At 38.0% G+C, this 18683-nt stretch overlaps 1 protein-coding gene across 2 annotated transcripts in view; it reads right to left on the reverse strand.

Annotated features, from left to right (window-relative positions):
* Window positions 1-2720: 2720 nt before the first annotated feature.
* LOC149315759 (serine/threonine-protein kinase Sgk2-like) overlaps window positions 2721-18683 on the reverse strand; it is a 66784-nt gene continuing 50821 nt past the window's right edge. For both annotated transcript variants that reach the window (XM_089514018.1, XM_089514019.1), the window contains 10 exons: window positions 17949-18006; window positions 16521-16604; window positions 15516-15647; window positions 13768-13880; window positions 12849-12885; window positions 11933-12019; window positions 10481-10576; window positions 8121-8276; window positions 5221-5310; window positions 2721-4806 (listed from right to left, as the gene is read on the reverse strand). In XM_089514018.1, the coding sequence (XP_089370144.1) occupies window positions 4654-4806; window positions 5221-5310; window positions 8121-8276; window positions 10481-10576; window positions 11933-12019; window positions 12849-12885; window positions 13768-13880; window positions 15516-15647; window positions 16521-16604; window positions 17949-18006 (1006 nt within the window). In that variant the 3' untranslated portion in view covers window positions 2721-4653. The remainder of the gene's footprint in view (window positions 4807-5220; window positions 5311-8120; window positions 8277-10480; window positions 10577-11932; window positions 12020-12848; window positions 12886-13767; window positions 13881-15515; window positions 15648-16520; window positions 16605-17948; window positions 18007-18683) is intronic.

An 18683-nucleotide genomic window follows, 5' to 3' on the forward strand; every position in this document is an offset into this window, starting at 1 on the left:
TTTTTTTTATTTTTTTTTAATATATAAATATATGTTTGTGTGTGTGTGTGTGTGTGTGTGTGTGTATATATATATATATATATATATATATGTTTGTTTTAGTATTTATATATATATATATATGTCTTTATGTTTTATATGTATGTATGTATGTATTTCCCCAAGGGAGTGGGAATTGATCGGAGCCATGGCAGTTAAAGTGGTGTCAAACTGGATTATTACTGTAGAAATGATCCAGGTTGATTTCTCTGTCAGCCTCCTTGGTGCCACAAAAAACTACAGATACCATAATTTCACAGCACTGAGCCAACTGAATTAAAGTGGTGTCAACCTGGATTATTTTTGCAGTGTAGAGTCTGTTGCATTGATATCAGCAAGGTGTTTTGTGGCACTCAAGAGACTAAGGTGCTGTATTTGGCATGAGCTTTTGTGTGGTGCAGCTATATACTGTAGAAACAATGCAGCTTGACACCATTTTGCATGGCTCCACCTTATAGAGTCCTGAGATTTATAGTTTTATGAGGCACCAGTACTGGCAAAGAAGGCTACAAATCTCTTAAAACTGCAAATCCCAGGATTCCACAGGATGGAGCTACAGCACTTAAAAGTCTTGGCAGATTGCATTGTTTCCACAGTGTAGGTGCACCCATGGTCTGCTGCAACTCACTTCATCAGGTGGTGCCCTCTTTTCTGTACTTTTGCTGCTCCTTCACCCACAGGAAAGCATAAGAACACTTCTGGCAGCCCAAGTGCACAGTATGAAAGTCATCGGTTGATTAATGAACTGTACACATTATTTGGAGACTGTATGTTGTGGTCACAACATCTGGCTGCGTGTTTGCATTTCTTTGTCTCGTCTCAGGCCTGCTTTTTGCACCCATTTGATGAAGAGTCCTGGAGAATTTCAATATTCACAGTCTTCTATGGCATATTGGCTGGCCCATTCTAAAAAAAACTTGTTGTTGTTGTGTGCCTTCAGTTGGTTTTCTACTTATGGCGACCCTAACATAAAGGTATGGGTTTTTCTTGGCAACATTCGTTCAGAGACTGATACCTCTGAAAACTAAGCCCAAGATGTGCAGAATTACATTCTGGGAGACAAAGAAAGCACTGCACAATATGGTTGCTGAAGTAAAAACTGGACAGGCTCTGCACATTTAACAGTCATGTAGAAGAGGCATTTTCCACAGGTGTTGCTTGTTGAATGACAATCCACATCTGCTGAAATTCCCTCCTCTTCTACCATTAAAGATAGAAGAGCTGTCTCCATTTCTCAATTTGGCAACCCTTGTGCACAGGGTGGTTTCAGACACCAACTGTTTCATTTGTCCACCCACCTTGTTCCAAGAATAGAATCAGGATTGGAAGGAGCCTCATGAGCCATGGAGTCAATGCAGGATTTCCAGCTAAAGCATCCTGCTGTCTTTCTGAAGACGTTCAGAGAAAAGAATCTCCATGTCTCTACGCAAGTGGTTCCACTGTTGAGTTTACTCTAATGTTCAATCAAAATCTATCCTCCTGTAATGCATATCTCATCTGCTGCCACCTCCCTCCCTGAAAAATCCTCTAGATCAGGGTGAGGAATCTTTAGCCCTTCAGAGTTTGTAGCCTAAAGCTACTTATCGTGGTCAATGATAAAGGGTTGTGGGAGTTGTAGTTGGGAACATTAAAACTAGTGTTTCTATATTGTGGGTGGGCTATTGCATTAGTAATTACAAGCAACCCAAAGCTACTGCCTTTTTCCTCCTTCATGACAAGGGGAAAAGATAGAAGAAATGATGGGGAAAGAAGAAAGTGCTACAAGATGAGGCTGTGGTCATGTGAAGCCCACACAAAATTCAGTGAACAGGTCAAGGTGACGTTTTGATAACAGCCTTATCTGAAATGAATCTCAAAGTAAATGGTCTAATTATTTCCAGAAAGCTTGTCCTTAAGGTCTAAAAGGCAGATCTGAGAATGGGGAAAAATCAGAAAATTAGATCTATTTGGGAGTGAAACCACACTTCACAGCAGCTTGATCTCATTTTGACAGCCAGGGTTTCAGTCTACAAAATCCTGTTTTATACCTCTAGTCCATTCTGTGTTTTATACGTTTAGTCCATTCTGAACCACAGTATTAGAGTTTTTTAGCAAGAGAATTCTAAAGTACCTCATGCAGAAAACCAGGAATAAGCAACGTAGGGCCATATGTGGCCATCAAGGCTGTTTGTGTAACCCTCAGTCCTCCCAGTCTCCCCAGAAGGGTGAGCTGCTTCTCCTAGAAGCTTCCAAGACCTGCAGTTCAGCTTTTAAAGTAAGTTGCCATCCTCGTTTAACATAAAAAAAGTTTTTCAAAATCAGAAGTGGACTTCTGGCCACTATTAGTTGCTGGATGTATTGGGGTTTTTGGCATTTTGCAGGGTCAGAACATCCCCCAACAAAAGATGTTCCCTGAGCCCACTGCAGTGACTTAACTCTGATCAAGATCATATCATTGTAAGAGTGATAGTAGATTCGAAGTCATCTGTCCAATATACAAACTATGCTATTAAAGATTTTCTTGCTTGTTGGAGTTTATCTAGCCAGAATCAGTACGTTTAGTCATACTTGGCAGTAATCCTATAAAGTTATTATATTAGCCTGACCTTGGATATGCAGTAAAAGAATGGAAAGGCAATGTGCACAGCCACTTGAAGCCTCAATCAAGCAAGACATGTTCTCTTTAAAATATTTTTATTAAGTCTTAAATATTCACTTGACTAAAATTTGGGAGGAGGAGAGCACAAAATAAAATGCAAGCATCTTTCAACACAATTATGACGTTTTCTCAACATGTGTCAACAAAGAGAGGAACAGGCAGGCAAGACTGTCATATGAACCAATCCATTTCTTCAGTCATAGCCTCAATGACAATGATGAGTAAAAAAAAAAATTAGGGGGGATTCCTATAGCAAGCAAGATAACTAAGAGGCATTTTTCTTAACATACAGTTAAACATTTTAAAAGTTAAATGCACCGAAGACCAAAGTCTTTGAGACAAGATAAAAGCTGCTGTTGAGATTAACCTTGGGCACAATTTTCTTTTTAAAGGCAGGGAAAATACATAAGCACCAAAACTCAGCAGTTTTTCTGTAATATACATTCCTTATTGCAGCTGAATTCTCCAGACACCAGATACACACCCTATTCTTTGTGCTTCTTTAAATAGGATAGGAAAAGTTCTGCTTCCATTCAGGTCATAGCATCCATTTGTTCTTTTAATGATGTTTGTGATCTTATGCGTGCTAGAAGCCCATTCTAGTCAATTCTGGCTCTGCCTATATAGCACATTAGTTGCGTTTTTGCCTTTAGCTGCAGTAAGACAAATTCTTTTCTACAGAATCTGCTTTGTTATTCATCCAAGTTCTTACATATTCATTTTCTGTAGGAGACTCCCTTACAGTCTAAGAGATTAAAAAAATAGTGGAAAATTTGGAATGATTCAGAGTGGAACATTAGTGAATGAGGTGCTTTATAAAACACTCTGAGGTGAATAATAGTGTGGTGTAAAACTAAGGCAATCAGGCTCCAACCGAGGCAGGTATTGTTGCACTAGCTGGAAGCTGGATTGCTCCATTTTGTAAATAGAAGATTATACATTGATAGAATTAACTTGTGCTGAGCAGTCCTTAATAGGCAGGTCTTACATATGTGATTTCTTTATGTTCTTAAAAACAACATTATTTGCTTGTTCTTTGTACTGTAAAGAGGTAGTTATGACCAGACCCTTATCACTATGTAATTTTCTTGCCCAGCAGGCAAAAATTAACAAGGTTACTAAAAATGTAAGCAGAGTGAGCTGGCCAGATTTCCAAGGTAAAATGTCATGTCACAAAATCTAGTACGAGTGTGATGTGATGAAGTACACACTTTTCAACTCTCAATCAGTGCCAGCTAGCTGGGGAGCAGTGCATTCAACCCTGAAAAATAAACTCATGCAAACTGCTGGTTGGCATGACTTTAGGCCCACAATGTTTTTAAAAAATATAAAAGAAAAGGGGCAATTTGAAAAGGGAGAATGCAGTGCCATGAAAATACAGAAGGACTAACATCAATGAATTGGCAGTTGGAGAAAGGAAAGCCCTTAGATTCTCTGGCTAGCTGCAACAGTCTTCACTGGTAGCCTTCTTCTCCCTGAGGCAATCAAAAGGGCCTCAATAAAGAAAGTCAAAATTGTTTTTCAAGAAAGAGGCATGGTCTAGAAGGCCCTGAAAGAGCATCAAAAATAGATCAATCTGAGGTGAATCAGAAGTTGGGGAGGCAGATAATCCAAGCAGATGTAAAACAACTGCATCCAGAATCATTGGTCATCTTGAATACCTTGGGTCCCTCTCAAACAGCCTATAGCAATCTCAACAGACATTAACCTGCATTCTTAAATAGGACAACATTCATTTTGGCACAAGATTGTGTCATTAAATGTGTTCAAGTCTTTAGAAATAAAATAATGCTAACTAAAATAATCAGCATTTCCCCTCAAGTTAAGAGGAATATTCACATTGTGAGGTCCTGTATCTCAAAGCTGGAGATGTTGGTTCTGTTCCAGTTAGAAGATTAGTCAGAGAGAGGTGACTTTCTTTCATTTAAGCCAAAAGCTAAAACTGGGTTTCTCAAGCTTTGTTTACACAGGTTGCTTTAGTCCTCATCATTCGGTGCGTATGAAAAACCCAGAAAAGCATCCGTTGCACTGGAACTGCTGGCACCTAAGTCAGGGGTACGGATGATGGAGTTGGACACGGCTTCCCGAGTGAATTCTGGGTCAAAATGTCGTAAGTCAGCAGGACCAGCCTTGAAAAGTAAAAACAAATTATTTCTAGTGAGCAAACTTGGCTTTTAAGAACCAAAATTTTAAATCTTTTTTTATTTTTAAATTATTATTAGTATTATCATTATTATAAATGCCAGAGTACATGTAAGGAAGAGATGTCCCAGAATCAATGCCCAAAATTGATAAATCATAATTATTTCCAAAATTCATTTGCTTCCCAAAGAGTATTTCTAATTTTGATTTGAAGGAAAAGGTTGGTCTGAAAGCCCAAAGCACAGCCCATGGCCAAACCACAGTTTCTCTATAATGTCTGAACTAGCCCAACAAATTCAGTGAGTTTGCATTTTACAATGCAACACTAGAATTTTTTCTCCATAAACCCCAAAAGCAACCAATACAGATCACCATATCATTTTACAAAGCAAAAAACTTACTACATTGGGATCAAATGGAGGAGCAATCTTCTTATTATACAAGTCATCCCAGTTTATTGGACTGAAGAAAACATGGTTCTTTATCTCAAGCTGTGAACAGGAAAAAATGAATAGTCATATAAAACAGGTTGTGCAGACATTCACCTATACCTGCTTGTAATTACCCATACACCTAAATTCCCCTGCATTCCCAACCAGAAAAAAACCATGCCCATACTATGTTTATCTCTTGATTCTTCTGATGTCCTCTGCCCCTCACACTCCAAATTTTTAGTGCATAAAGTTGCCCACTTCACTCTGAATACAAATATGGCAGTATATATCTCAAGGCTAGATAACTGCAAATTTGGCAGGATGCAGTTTTCATCCATGTGCCATGCATGTGTGCCAACATTGTCCCTGAATCAGAAGTGAGGTGATGTCAAGTCTCTGTTTTGACTAAAAATCAGTTGAGGTTTGGCACTGCAGAGGGTTGGAGGTGATGGAGATAGTGGGACGTGACTCTCCTTCAACTGTCTTATTCCACTGCAGAGATTTTGGTGTTGTTTTTTTTAGCCAGACAGGATATATGGGGAGCTTTAGGGTCTAGAGCAGTCTTTGCCAAAATTTGGTCCTCCAGGTGTTTTGGATTTCAACTGCCAGAAACCCTAGACAGTTTGGCCGACAAACAGGAATTCTGGGAGCTGAAGTCCAAAACATCTGGAGAACCAAAGTTTGGGAAACACTGGTACAGAGCTATGAACCCACCGGAGGAGAGGGAGGGAAAAATCAGGACAAACCTTTTTTTTGCTAAAGTACTTTTTTCCTGGAAATACCCAAAACGCTGAATTAGGGAGTGTTTTCTTTTAGTATTATAAATAAAATGTTTAAGATAAGATGTTCATGCATTTACTCCCACAAAATTATTTCTAAAACCTATGTAACACAAAGGAGTTTATCAGACAAGGGAAATAGGAAGTATAATCCAATGGCAATCAGAATGCAATCATGGGGTTTAACGTTATTGCATGATAAACTACCACATGCAAATTTGGGCAACGGGAAGTCAGTCCGAGTGCAATTGCAGGGTTTAACTTTATTGCGTGGTAGACGCAATGGCATGCTATTTTTGGGCAATGGGAAGCCAGTTCAAACGCAATTCGAATTCACATAAATTTGCTGAACTAGAGAATTCACATGAATGCGTTCTGGCCCCACTTTCTTTTCATTCAAAATTAAGAGAAATTCCTCAGGTGTGATAAAGTCCAAAGACTTTCATGTAAAATTATGTATAGGATCAAATCCTAGCAGTTCCTAATCTTTATTTCTTTTCTTTTTCTTTTTTTTAGGGGAATTGGTACTTTTGGATGAGATTATGGAAGACTAGAAAAGACAAAATAATTTTCTGTGGAGTATGAATTATGAGGGTTTCTCTCCCCCCCCCCCCCCCGCTTCTCATGAACTGTTAAAACTAAAGAGGTTCTCTAAAGCTGAAGTGTTCCTTATAGTTCAAGACCTTATAGCTTCATTTGTAACAAAATATATTTTAAAAAATTAGACTCAGCATGTTGTAGCGGTTTGAACATTGGACTATGATTTGGAGACCAGGATTCAAATCCCCGACTCTGCTATGGAAACCCTTGGGCAAGTCACACTCTCTCTGCCTCACAGAAAAGCAAAGGCAACCCCCCCAACAAACCTTGCCAAGAAAAACCTGTGACAGTGTCACCAGGTCTGCATAAGTTGAAAATGACTTGCAGGCACACAACCAACAAAAAAATTAAAAAGTAAATTCCCTTTATAATAATTGTCTGAACAGTTATTTCTTTTTAATATTATGAACATTATGATTTTATACTAAATCATTCCCAAAATAATACCGACTTTTACTTTATAAAGGGCACTAATGTAGTACTTTTTCATCTTTTTTCTGAACATGGCCACATAACCCGAAAAACCCTAAAAAAACTATGGATGCTGGCCATGAAAGTCTTTGACTTCACATTTTTTCTGAAAATTTCCAGGTGTGTTCTTTTTAAGAAGGAAAAACAAAAGCAAGTGGGCAGGCAGGGAAATTTTCTCCCCCACAATTTCAAACTTTCCAGAAATTCTACATATCTATTCAGGTCTCTGTAGGTCATGAAATAGAGACTGAGGGAGATGTGGACTGCAGGCTGCATTTCTCTCACCTCTCATGTACATACAAGCACTATGCATAAACAGAACAACAAAACAGTATTCTAATCCAAAGAAAGAAGCTGCACATGTGTAAAATATCATTCTTAATGTGGAACAAAGATACTACTTTATGTTCAACTTGCGATGCAAACATATTCTAAACATATAAGGGCATCTACTGGAAGTGATCAGTGGCTGATATTGTTCAGCATTCACCATGCAAATGAAAACAGACTTTGATTTAAATCCTGTTGTTGGTTCTGAATAGGATTTATCTATGAATTGACTGCTCATTCTACTATTGGTGGGCTAGATGTATTCTAGTTGGGACTAACCAGGAGGATGCCAGCCATAGTATGTTATATGGTTAAATATGAAAGATAGTAGTAGCTCTCTGACTTGAATGCATTGCCTACTGTGATTGAGTCCTAACTTTCCTTTAACCTCAAGTCTTTGATTTATTATTGCTACAAATAATATTATTTGCTTATTAAATAAGAATTTCAAATACATCTAAAACATGGCCTTTCCCAGAGGTTTAACAATGCGTGCAAGATAGCGGAACAAAAGTAAAAGAAGTGGAACAAATTTAAATGTGGGATGGGACAGATTAACACATCATTGACATGAAAATGGAGGTTGTGGCTGTGTTTAAATATGGCTCATTCAGGAAAAATTGAATTTTAATAAGACAAGGAATGTAAAATGGTGATCAGCATTTCAGTAAAAGTGGTACCGCATACAAAGTCTGTCTTGGCACCCAGCCTCTTCTTCTGATCTTTATGAAGAAGTCCTTGCAGGATGTCACAGGCTGCAATGGTCTTGGTTCCTTGAATCTGAAGTGGCTTGTGTAGAATATTATCATACATCTGAGACACGTCTCGGCTGTAAAATGGAGGCTAATTAAAAAACAGGAGGGAAAAGGAAGTGGTGAGAGGAGAAGATGATAGTTACATTATTCATATGCCAGTCTCAGGAAGACTGTCAGTCAAGCTATTGCATATACTTATATATAAGTCTAGAAATTTAGGTTTAAAAAGTGATCCCGAAAAAGTGAATCTACCTATCCTCAGGTCAATGTAAGTACTGTACTTTAACTCTTATATAAAAGGAATTATCCCTTGGTTTTGCAAGAGCATAATCTGTCCTGAAAATACTGACTCCCTTCTACTCTCTCATCCATCCAGCCTTTAGTGTGAGCACAGTTACGCCTGGTGGAATAATTTTGTAAGTTCTTAGGCATTATTATCCTTTCCTTTGTCCTTTACATGCTTTGTTATGTGTCCCTAAGTTTTACACCCTCAACTTATCCACAGGTTATACCAAAACCCATAATTCTGGCCCCAAAACTTGCTCTTGACTTATACATGAGGTTGACTTATAGTCAGATATATATGGTAGTTGTCTATTACACTCCGCCCTACCCATACGTGGGGGATCCATTCCAGACCCCCCACGATGAGGAAAAGAGCATACGCTCAAGCCCCATAGAAAATAATGAGGTATGTGCTCACAGTGGTGCACGGGGCACGCAGTGCGAGTATGCACCGCATCATTTCTGCCAGGGCTTGCATTCCGCGTAAGCTCGAAGCTACGGAAGGCAAGCCCACCTATAAGAGGAAAGCCTGGAATGAAAAGGGTCAAGACATGTTAAATTTGTTGCAAGTTCTTTAAAATAAATTGCAAATAGAGACTACTCCTATTAGTTACTTAGCTACAAGTAAAGATGCAGTGTGCAGCCTGCTCTACTACAGTGTTCCACCCCATTCTGCATACAAGGATAGATCAGCAAAGTGTGGAGGAGCCAGGATTTGTAAGTTCTGAGCACTGGCACTCTGTGAACACCAGGAATGGTGATGTCATATGAGTACTGAGCTTCTTTTCCCCTTTTAGCTACAGTCTTTAGATGTCTGTTGCATGCTCTGTAGGCTATATGCTGTCTGTTCTCCACTTGCTCTGCTAACTCCAACAGCATGCTTGGATTAAAGGACACAAGACAGGATCATATCAGTGGTGAAAAACTAGCATCTAATTCAGGAAACCTTTCATGCTTTAACTGCCATGTTTCCATCCTGTGAAATGGATATGTAGTTTAGGGAAGGACATTTAGAATTTGTGGCCAGAGAGCTCTAGTGCCACACTAAACTACAAACTCTAGTATTCATATGTTGCAGCCATGACAGTTAAAGTGGAATCATAAGGCTAGAATTGTGTAGCATAAAAGGGCCCACACATGTTCTTCCACACTACATAATTATAGCACTGTGTTTCCACTTTAAGTGACAAGGTTCTGTTCTATGGCATCCTGGAATCTGTAGTTTCATGAGGTTTTTTAGAATTCTTTTTGACAGAGTGCTCCAGTGTCTTATCAAACTACAAATCCTAGGATTCCATAGGACAGAGCTATGACAATCAAAATGGTATCAAAGGGTTATAAATGTGTTGTGTGAAAGTGACCTCAGTGCTTGGTAAAATTATTCAAAAAAGCCACAGCAAGGTAATATATTATGCATTATTCATTAATTATTGCAAGTAATGTGTTGCATTTTAACATATTATTAATGTGTTCATGTCAAACTTTTATTTAAAAAATTCAAACAATAAAAACATTTCAACCAATGTTTTCTAAAAATTTCATAACAAAAAATATCACTAAAGTAGCTAAACAAATTTCTCCCAAATAACATTTTTCAGTATTGATAATTTGTTATTTTTTCTGAGGAAAAATATATGTAAAGTTAGCACAATGATCATTCAAGTGATAAAAAGTAACATTAGTCCTCTTTTCTTGAGAAAAACGTAATACATTATTAGCACTTTCATTGCTTTTAACCCTGTTTCCAAACAATAATCCTATAAAAGTTTTTCAAAAGACCTGAAGGTAGGTATTCCAGGCAGCTTTTTCGTTTAAAGAAAACAAAACAAACCAAGGTTGACAGGTTTTAGTATTGTTTCTAAAATCTGAGTAGCTATTTACTTCACCGCTCTGAAAAAAAATCTACTTATATACGCACCTTAGGATGTGATGCCTCTATCAAAACAAGTTCACTGAATTTTAGATGCAGTTTCTAATACAAAAGGGTCTAAATTTAAAAAAGCTTACCAGGCCAAATAGCATTTCATATAGGACTGCTCCAAGACACCACCAATCTACAGTTCTGTCATAGGGTTGTTTCTTCAGCACTTCTGGCGCGAGGTACTGTGAAAAGACATGGCAATTTAAACACACACACACACACATCACCATTCACATAAAAATGTCACTAACAAAGTATTCCAGCAACTTTCCAGGGATCAAATATGTTTCTTGAGTTAGAAGTACTGTGAAAATGTATAGGTGACATTCTGTTACATGAAACAGTGCTACTCAAAGAGGTAGGTTCATGGACTGACATCAGTCTGCAAGCTATTGGCTGTCAGTCCATGGCAAGTTTCCAGGAAAGAAAGCAACAGTTATAGATAATGGGCATAGTGATAGTGGTGGTCCCTGGCATATTGGGAGAAAAATTCTGCCAATGCACCACATCAGATACCTTAAGAAGTACTAATATAAAATATAGTGTTTTTAAGTTTTCACTAGGAAGGGCACAATGACAAAATTAAACCTAGATAATTGAATAATTCTTTTTATTTTAAAACAGCTTATCAACAAAGATATGCACTATGTTTTAAATATCAGAACATGTATCTAAACAGTTTCTGTTCTGTTTTGGTTACACATGTGATTCCCCATTACATAATAATGTGTCTCAGCTTATGACAGTCTGTCTCCCTCTCAACCCAGCCATCTGGCAGAATCTGACCACTGCCTTCTCTCATGTTGCAAACAATATAAGGTTAGTTATCCACCCTAGCTCACCTGATCTTTACAAGCAATTTCCCATCTTGGGAGAAAAGCAAGATATAAATCCAATCAATCAATCAATATAACCACCCCTCCATTTTCATGGACTTTGAATCAGCATCCCATTCACGGGTGGCAAATGGAGGGGGACAAAATGGGTTGCATGGCACCATTCAAGCCAATGGGGCTTGAATACCAACAATTTTCTGTTTTCGGGGAGGGGGGGGGCAGAATGGATCCCCCGCAAAAACAGAGGGGCTACTGTAGTTACTCTATGGAAAAGTCAGGTTGCTGAGGTGATTAGTTCATTAGCATGACATTTCCCACAAAATATTTACCCAAGGCAACTTGCAGTACAACAAATTAATAATCTACAATTGAGCGTTGAAATATGAAGTTCCACTTTTTTTCTTGTCTGTAGCTTCCAGGTTATCACAAGTCTTTTAAGAAAAAATAGCTTCAGAATATTTCTAGGGTTTTTTTTTGTCAGTTATAACTAGCATCAATAGTCCAACTTTCATGTCCAAATTTACTTCACCAAATTTATGTTGGTTTTGTTATTTGTTTAGGTTGAAGATTCCAGAATCCCTGAAGCAGCATTGTTACTAGCCATGCTGGATTCTGGAAGTTGTTCAAAAAAGTATCTTTTCTATGCTTCAGAATTACCCATTAAAAATGGATTCAAATTTTAATAATATTTCCATACCATACCTCTGGGGTGCCACAGAAAGTAGATGTTGTTTCTTCTGGCTCCATTCCTTCTTTACATAGCCCAAAATCTGTCAGTACAATATGTCCCTAAAAGAAAAAGGAGAAATTTCGGCTGCTTAAGAAACTTGCAGTTCAAAGTTCATTAGTGTTGTTGTGTTCATGTACAATCTGGTTGCCTAAGTCTAATTGTAAAAATTTCCTGCTAAAGACTGATATTGAAAAACAGTTATTAGTATTTTGGAAATCTAATCAAATATGCCAAGATTTACAATCAAATTTTGTTGGAAATTTATAAAACCACTGGTATTACTCTGCATGCTTACAATTCACATTATTTTCTTTGGGAAAGTTAAAAACACATACTACTTATTTCCTCCTTTCCCTGATGCAGAATATATTTTTTCTATACAAAAATTAAAAAGATCTAATGTGTTGCATATTTTATAACATATTTAACCCAACTGCACACCATGCCTGAAACATACTATGCAGAGAATGGCTAATACAAAGCACATGGATGCAAATTTCACAAGGTGAAATTTCAAATTGCCTTTTTTAGCCGGCTATGCATACTTGCTTGAGTAAATAAACTAAAAAACAGGAGTGAATCCTATGCAAAGGTCATGCACATATAAATATCAGGCTCAGGTTTTTTAGCAGTGCAAAAATACCACCTAGAAAAGGATTGGTTTGTATGTCACTTAAAGAGTCTTTTCTAAACTGCAATATGCTCCTAATTGTATATGCACATGACCTTCACATTTGACATGCCATGCATATATTTTGAGCTTCATATAGTATTCATACTACAATTCTTGAAACAAGAGCTGTCTGTTATCTTAAACTACAGAATGTGCAGTCTCTTTAGGAAAGCAATTGTAATTTTACACATATGACACCCAGACTGGTTACATACCTGACAATCCAATAGGATATTTTCCGGTTTTAAGTCCCTAAATATGACAGGGGGAGAGGAAAAAAAGGAGGTTTAAGTTTTGTTGGAATCGTAAAGCACACCTTTCATCCAGTTTCTAGATAACCATTTGACTATGTCCATTAAAAAATTACATTGTGCAGACTTCAAAAAGTGATAAGTTCAGAGATGTCTTTCCCAAACCAATAAAATCATTTCATTTGAGTGTTCCTTATTTTCCCCAGATGAAAATTTTATAGCCTATACTGGTCTATTATAGACTATAATGTTATAGTCCCAGTGGAAGCCATTACTTCTATGTTTGCTGCCTCACTTTCATTAAGTCCTATAAACACATCCTCACAAAAGCATACTGGAAGAACCAGAGATGACTTAGGGTGCACCAGGATGAACTAATGCAAAGCAGCAAAGCCACTTTGAAAGTCAGCTCAACATATGTTATTCTCATATACCTCTTGCCAAGAGGACTGAGCATGGGTAACATAGGCTCCTACCACCAGAAATGGGTAGTGGATTGGTTGGGGGGCCCATGATATCTCTACCTACTTTCCCATAAAGTAGGGAAATCAAGCATTTTAGCTGTTTTTAAAGTAACAATATTAAATCAGATAAAAGGTACAAGTGAGGCTTACTCTTTTTTAAGGCAGATTATCTGTCTGTAGCTTCCAAAAAGGTATAAGACAGATGATTAAATCAACATTTGATTTTCTCATACGTACATCTGTTAAAAGCATTGGCAAGGTATGAGAAAGAAAGACTTTTAAAGTGCAAATTTACAAAAATGTAAATTCATTTGCCAGCCCTTTGGGCATGTTGGATGCAATCTATCTATCCATCCACCCATCAGTCATAGCAATATGTATCATACCAGAGATCTCTTCTCTTTATGGAAATGTTTTACCTGTAGATGATGTTCAGGGAATGGAGGTACCCCACTGCACTGGCCATTTCAGCTGCATAAAAGCGTGCTCGGGGCTCCTGGAAGCAACGCTCTCTTTGCAAGTGGAAGAAGAGCTATGGATAGAGATGCAAGAATCTGAAACTGGATCACAGTGTTTTGAAAATGTATTTCCTCTTGTAACAGCACCCCTTATCTATCTGAACAGAGAACCAATTAGAGCAGCAGCATCTAGAGCTAACACACTTTCATGGGAAACAGCTTTTTTTATTCTAAGCTTTCAGCATCATGCTCATTTCCAAGCAGTGGTATGTGGCAGATTGCATATCAATAAAGTGGTAAATCTACTCTGAGTTTTAGACTGAAGTTTAAAGGAGCTATCCAAGATCCTGAACCTATTTTGAAGATAGTGCTTGAAGGTACCTGGACAGCACTTGCAAAGTCTGGAACAGATTCATCACTGCTTGGTTCCAAGCTTAGAGCACTTTGATTGAAAGCCTGATGGTATGCCAAAAGCTATGATTCTGTAAATTGGTGCAAATCAATGTGAAGGGGGTGAATTTGTTATTTTTAACTGCCCACAAGATGACTCAAACTCATGGCAACCTCATGGATGGAACATCTCCAAGACTCCCTGTCCTCTACTTCTCTAATCTGTTCTGCAGACTCAGGCCTGTGGCCCCTTTGATTGAGTCTAGCCATCTGGCATGCAGTCTTCCACTCTATCTACTGTCTTTCAGCTTTCCTAGCATCACTGTCTTTTCTAATGATTCATTTTTCCTCATGATGTAGCCAAAGTATGGCAGCCTCAAGTTAGTCATCTTGGCTTCCAGAGAGTTCAGGCTCGAGCTGTTCTAAAGCCCAACTGTTTATTTTCATGGCCACCCCCAGTATCCCCAGTACTCTCCTCCAGCACCACCTCTCAAATGAGTTGATTTTCTTCTTATCTGCTTTCTCTCAGCTATACATGGTAATACTCTTCACTTTAGTGTTCAGACTAATGTCTTTATGCATTGTAATCTTGTCCAGTTCTTTCATAGTTGCTCTTCCCAATCCTAGTTTTCTCCTAATTTCTTGACTGCAGTCTCCACTCTGATCAATATTTGAACCAAGGTATGTGAACTCTTTGATTATTTCCATTTTCTTGTTGTCTAGGATGAATTCTATGGTCATTATTATTACAGTCGGCCCTTCTTATACACTGATTATACACAGATTTTTTTATACACGGATTCAAACATATATAGTTTGAAAATATTCAAAAAAAGTATAAATTTCAAATATCAAAGCTTGATTTTCCATTTTTATAAGGGACACCATTTTGCTATGTCATTATATTTAATGGGACTTGAGCATACATGGATTTTGTTATACACAGGAGATCTTGGAACCAAACCCCAGCGTCTAACAAGGGTCCACTGTATTATTATTATTATTATTATTATTATTATTATTTAATATTCACAATTAAGTATATCTTGGCACTCTCCTTCTTAACCTTCGTCAGTAATTGCTCCGGGTCTTTGTTTGTTTCTGCTAGGAAAATTGTGTGTCATCTCCATATCTTAGATTTTTAATGGCTGTTCCTCCCACCTTTAGTCCTTCTGTCTTTGAGTCTAAGAATAACTAGAACTGAATATACATTAAATCAGTCACAAGACGTCAAAAAACATTAGAAGACTGGAAAGAATCTCCCAAATTTTTGCACCAATGCTATGCTCAACACATATAGATGTCTGGCATGCACTTACCTCTCCTCCATTTACATAATCAAGCACGAAGTAGAGTTTCTCTCTGGTCTGGAAGGAATAGTGGAGCCCCACAAGGAAAGGATGTTTCACATTTTTCAGCAGCACATTGCGTTCTGCCATGATATGGTTTTGCTATTAAAATAATCAAGCGAGAAAGAGAGAGGATAAAGCAAGAATATAGAGTTAGGATTATAAAAGTCAGTAATAGTGAAAATCACACATATCACTCATACAGTCAAATGTCTTTGGCAAAGGTTTCCTTCTCCCCAACAAACTGCAGTTTCAGCAAAGGTGGCAGTTTCATTAGGACTGCAACATGACTTTCTTTTCCTGTTTTCCTTTCCCTCTTTCCTGTATGCCAAGGATATAGTCCTCATAAATGTCCCCATAAAAGCAGTTTGTAATTAATAAAAGTTTCATACAGCTACAAGTGCACAAGTAGTTTGGTTCCGGTTCTATGTATGGTAGTTCACTGATGACAGGTTAAGATCCTGGTTGGAACTGATATAAAGTATGTATATATACATAAATGTATTTTACAACTATTTATGAACTACTTACCTCTAAAGATTTCAAAGCATTATACAACCATTTTAAAAAAGAATACAACTTAAAACCAGTAACACCTTTTGAAACTCAAGATTAATTCTCATGAAAGGCTATTAAGAGTTTTCCTATTGTAGATATAGAGAAACACACACACGCTGTATTTCATCTGACATAACTGTGGCATATGTTGCAATTTAATGAGTATCTGTCTATTTCCTCTCCAGCAGGGCTCTCAAGGTGATGTCCAACAGATAAGACATTTAAAACATTCAAACAAATAAAAACTTTTAAATACAGACTAAACCACTTGCTTAAATAAAATTGAAAAAACACAGATAGCAGTTATAAGAGGTCATGCCACAGAAGAGGGGCAGAGAATAGCAAAACATGATTGTGCTGAAGAACATTCATTGTTTCACGGTGCAAGTAAAGATTTTCTGTTTTTTAAAAAGATACCTCTTTCTTCTTGAGGATAGATTTCTTCTGCAAAACTTTCACAGCATAGAACCTCCCATCAGACTTTCGTTTTGCAAGAAGGACCTGTAGCAGGAATAAGAGGTCCAGGGTGTGGGTAGTTGAAGAAAGATCTAGCTAGTGTATGTTTAGCTTTTTCACTGGATTCACATTGTCTCCATGCCTCCTTGGATGTATCATGCACCATCTTATGAAGGGTCCCCCCCCCATCTGACTTGCCCCTATTCACACAGTCAATTTGGGGCCTTTTGACTTGTGCAGGGAAGGCTTGAGTCACAAAGCTCATGATATAGTTTCAGGCTAGTCACTGTATCCCAGCCTAACCTACCTAACAGGTTGTTGAGAGGGAAATAATCTAGCAGAAAGAGGACCATGCATGCAACCCTGAGCTCTTTAAAAGGAGGACAGGATTGTAAAATGGTTGATTTAAAATGATGTCACAGGCATACGTTTTTAAAAGAGCTCTGATATTTCACAGGTTTGCTACTGATAATATAAAAGAAATACTGACAGTTTCTCTTGAATTTTTCTGAACGTAATCATGGTGGAGTGCAACACTAGCAGCCCACAAATGCTGGTTTGTGCACTGTTTTATAGTTGTAAGTATTAAAATTTCCTAAATAATAAAAACTTCAAACAAAACCTTTGCTTTTTGTGTGTGGAAACACCTTCTGTGGCAGAATATTGCATTCAATAGCTGCTAGCTCTCAAAACCACAGAAAGATGCTACTTGCACAAGAAGTAGAAGCATCCCTCTCATAATAATAATAATAATAATAATAATAATAATAATAATAATATACTGTTTATTTATAGCCTGCTTTTCCAAAGGAGATCAAAGCGGGTTACAACAAGGATATAAAACATTATACAATTTGGACAACAGTATATAAACATCATAAAAACATTCCAAAATTAAAAACACAATAAAACCACAGAGAATAAAAACCATAGCCAAAAGACAGAATTAGCTGGAAAGCAGCATATATGATGGGGAACAGATGTCAAGACACATGGGGGAAAGCCTGTTGGAAGAGATAGGTCTTAAGTTTCTTCCTAAACAGGTAAAGGGAGTGGGAGTGTTCTGTTCTCTTCCTGCCTCATATTACTTTCCCAGAAACATAGCTTGAGAGCAAAGATACAATTTACCAGGTGCTAAATGCATGGTGCTGACTAAAAATTGGGACTCTTCAGTGGCAATCGAATGTGTCTCTTTAAAATGGCAGCAAGAGCAGCAGACCAAACATGGGGGGCTAACAATCACCAAAGATAAGGGAGAGAATCACACAGTAAGTGAAAATGACACCAGTTCAAGAAGGTCAGAACCAAACTGCTAAGAGGGCAGAATAGATCAGGAGAATGGTTTCCAAGAACAATCAGTAGGAAAACCTTCTGTTCTAGAATACTTACTTTTCCAAAACTACCTTTGCCAATTATCTTTAGAAAGTCAAAATCTGTTGGTTTGGCACTGTTGGGAAAAGAAGACAACACAGAAAGTTTTTTTTAAAAAAGCAATCAAAACTTTGTCACTTGCCCTATTGCTGCCCAGGCTAAGATACCCCTCCCTCCATTCTCCCTCACCGGGACTCAAGGCAGCTTACAAAAAGCAGAAAACTACAATAAAAGCACATATAAAAACATATGCAAAAGTTGAGAATAAAACAGTACAGTTGGTCCTTGGTATCCACAGGGGGATCTGTCCTGGACCCCCCCCCCCCACAAATACCAAAATCCAGGGCCACGCCACTATTAGCAAAAACCCTCATTGTACCATGACAGTGCGTCCACATGGCTACATCACAATTGGGGACAATGGAACTTAATGGCGGCATGGCTGCATACACACACTGCCATGGGACAATAGAGGCTGTCTCTAATGGCAGAGTGGCCATGGACATGCACCACCACTGGGGGCAACATGGGCTTGCTGCTCAGATCTGTGGATGGCAAGACCACTGATACTGAGTGAGGACTGACTATTTAACAGCAGAATTGAAAACATTTCAATTTTTTTCTTCCCGGGTGTGCCAGGTACTGTCATTATGTTTATGTCCATTGACTATAACTGTTTCTTGCTTTTCTGCCAACTTGCTGCAGACCAGCCAATCAATGGCACTGCTGTATTGCACCTGATGGCAGTAGGTA

Source organism: Sceloporus occidentalis, unplaced genomic scaffold, assembly GCF_023333645.1.
Source record: "Sceloporus occidentalis isolate IW3139 unplaced genomic scaffold, rSceOcc1.0.p SCAF_3, whole genome shotgun sequence".
In the NCBI taxonomy this organism is placed as follows: Eukaryota; Metazoa; Chordata; class Lepidosauria; order Squamata; family Phrynosomatidae; genus Sceloporus; species Sceloporus occidentalis.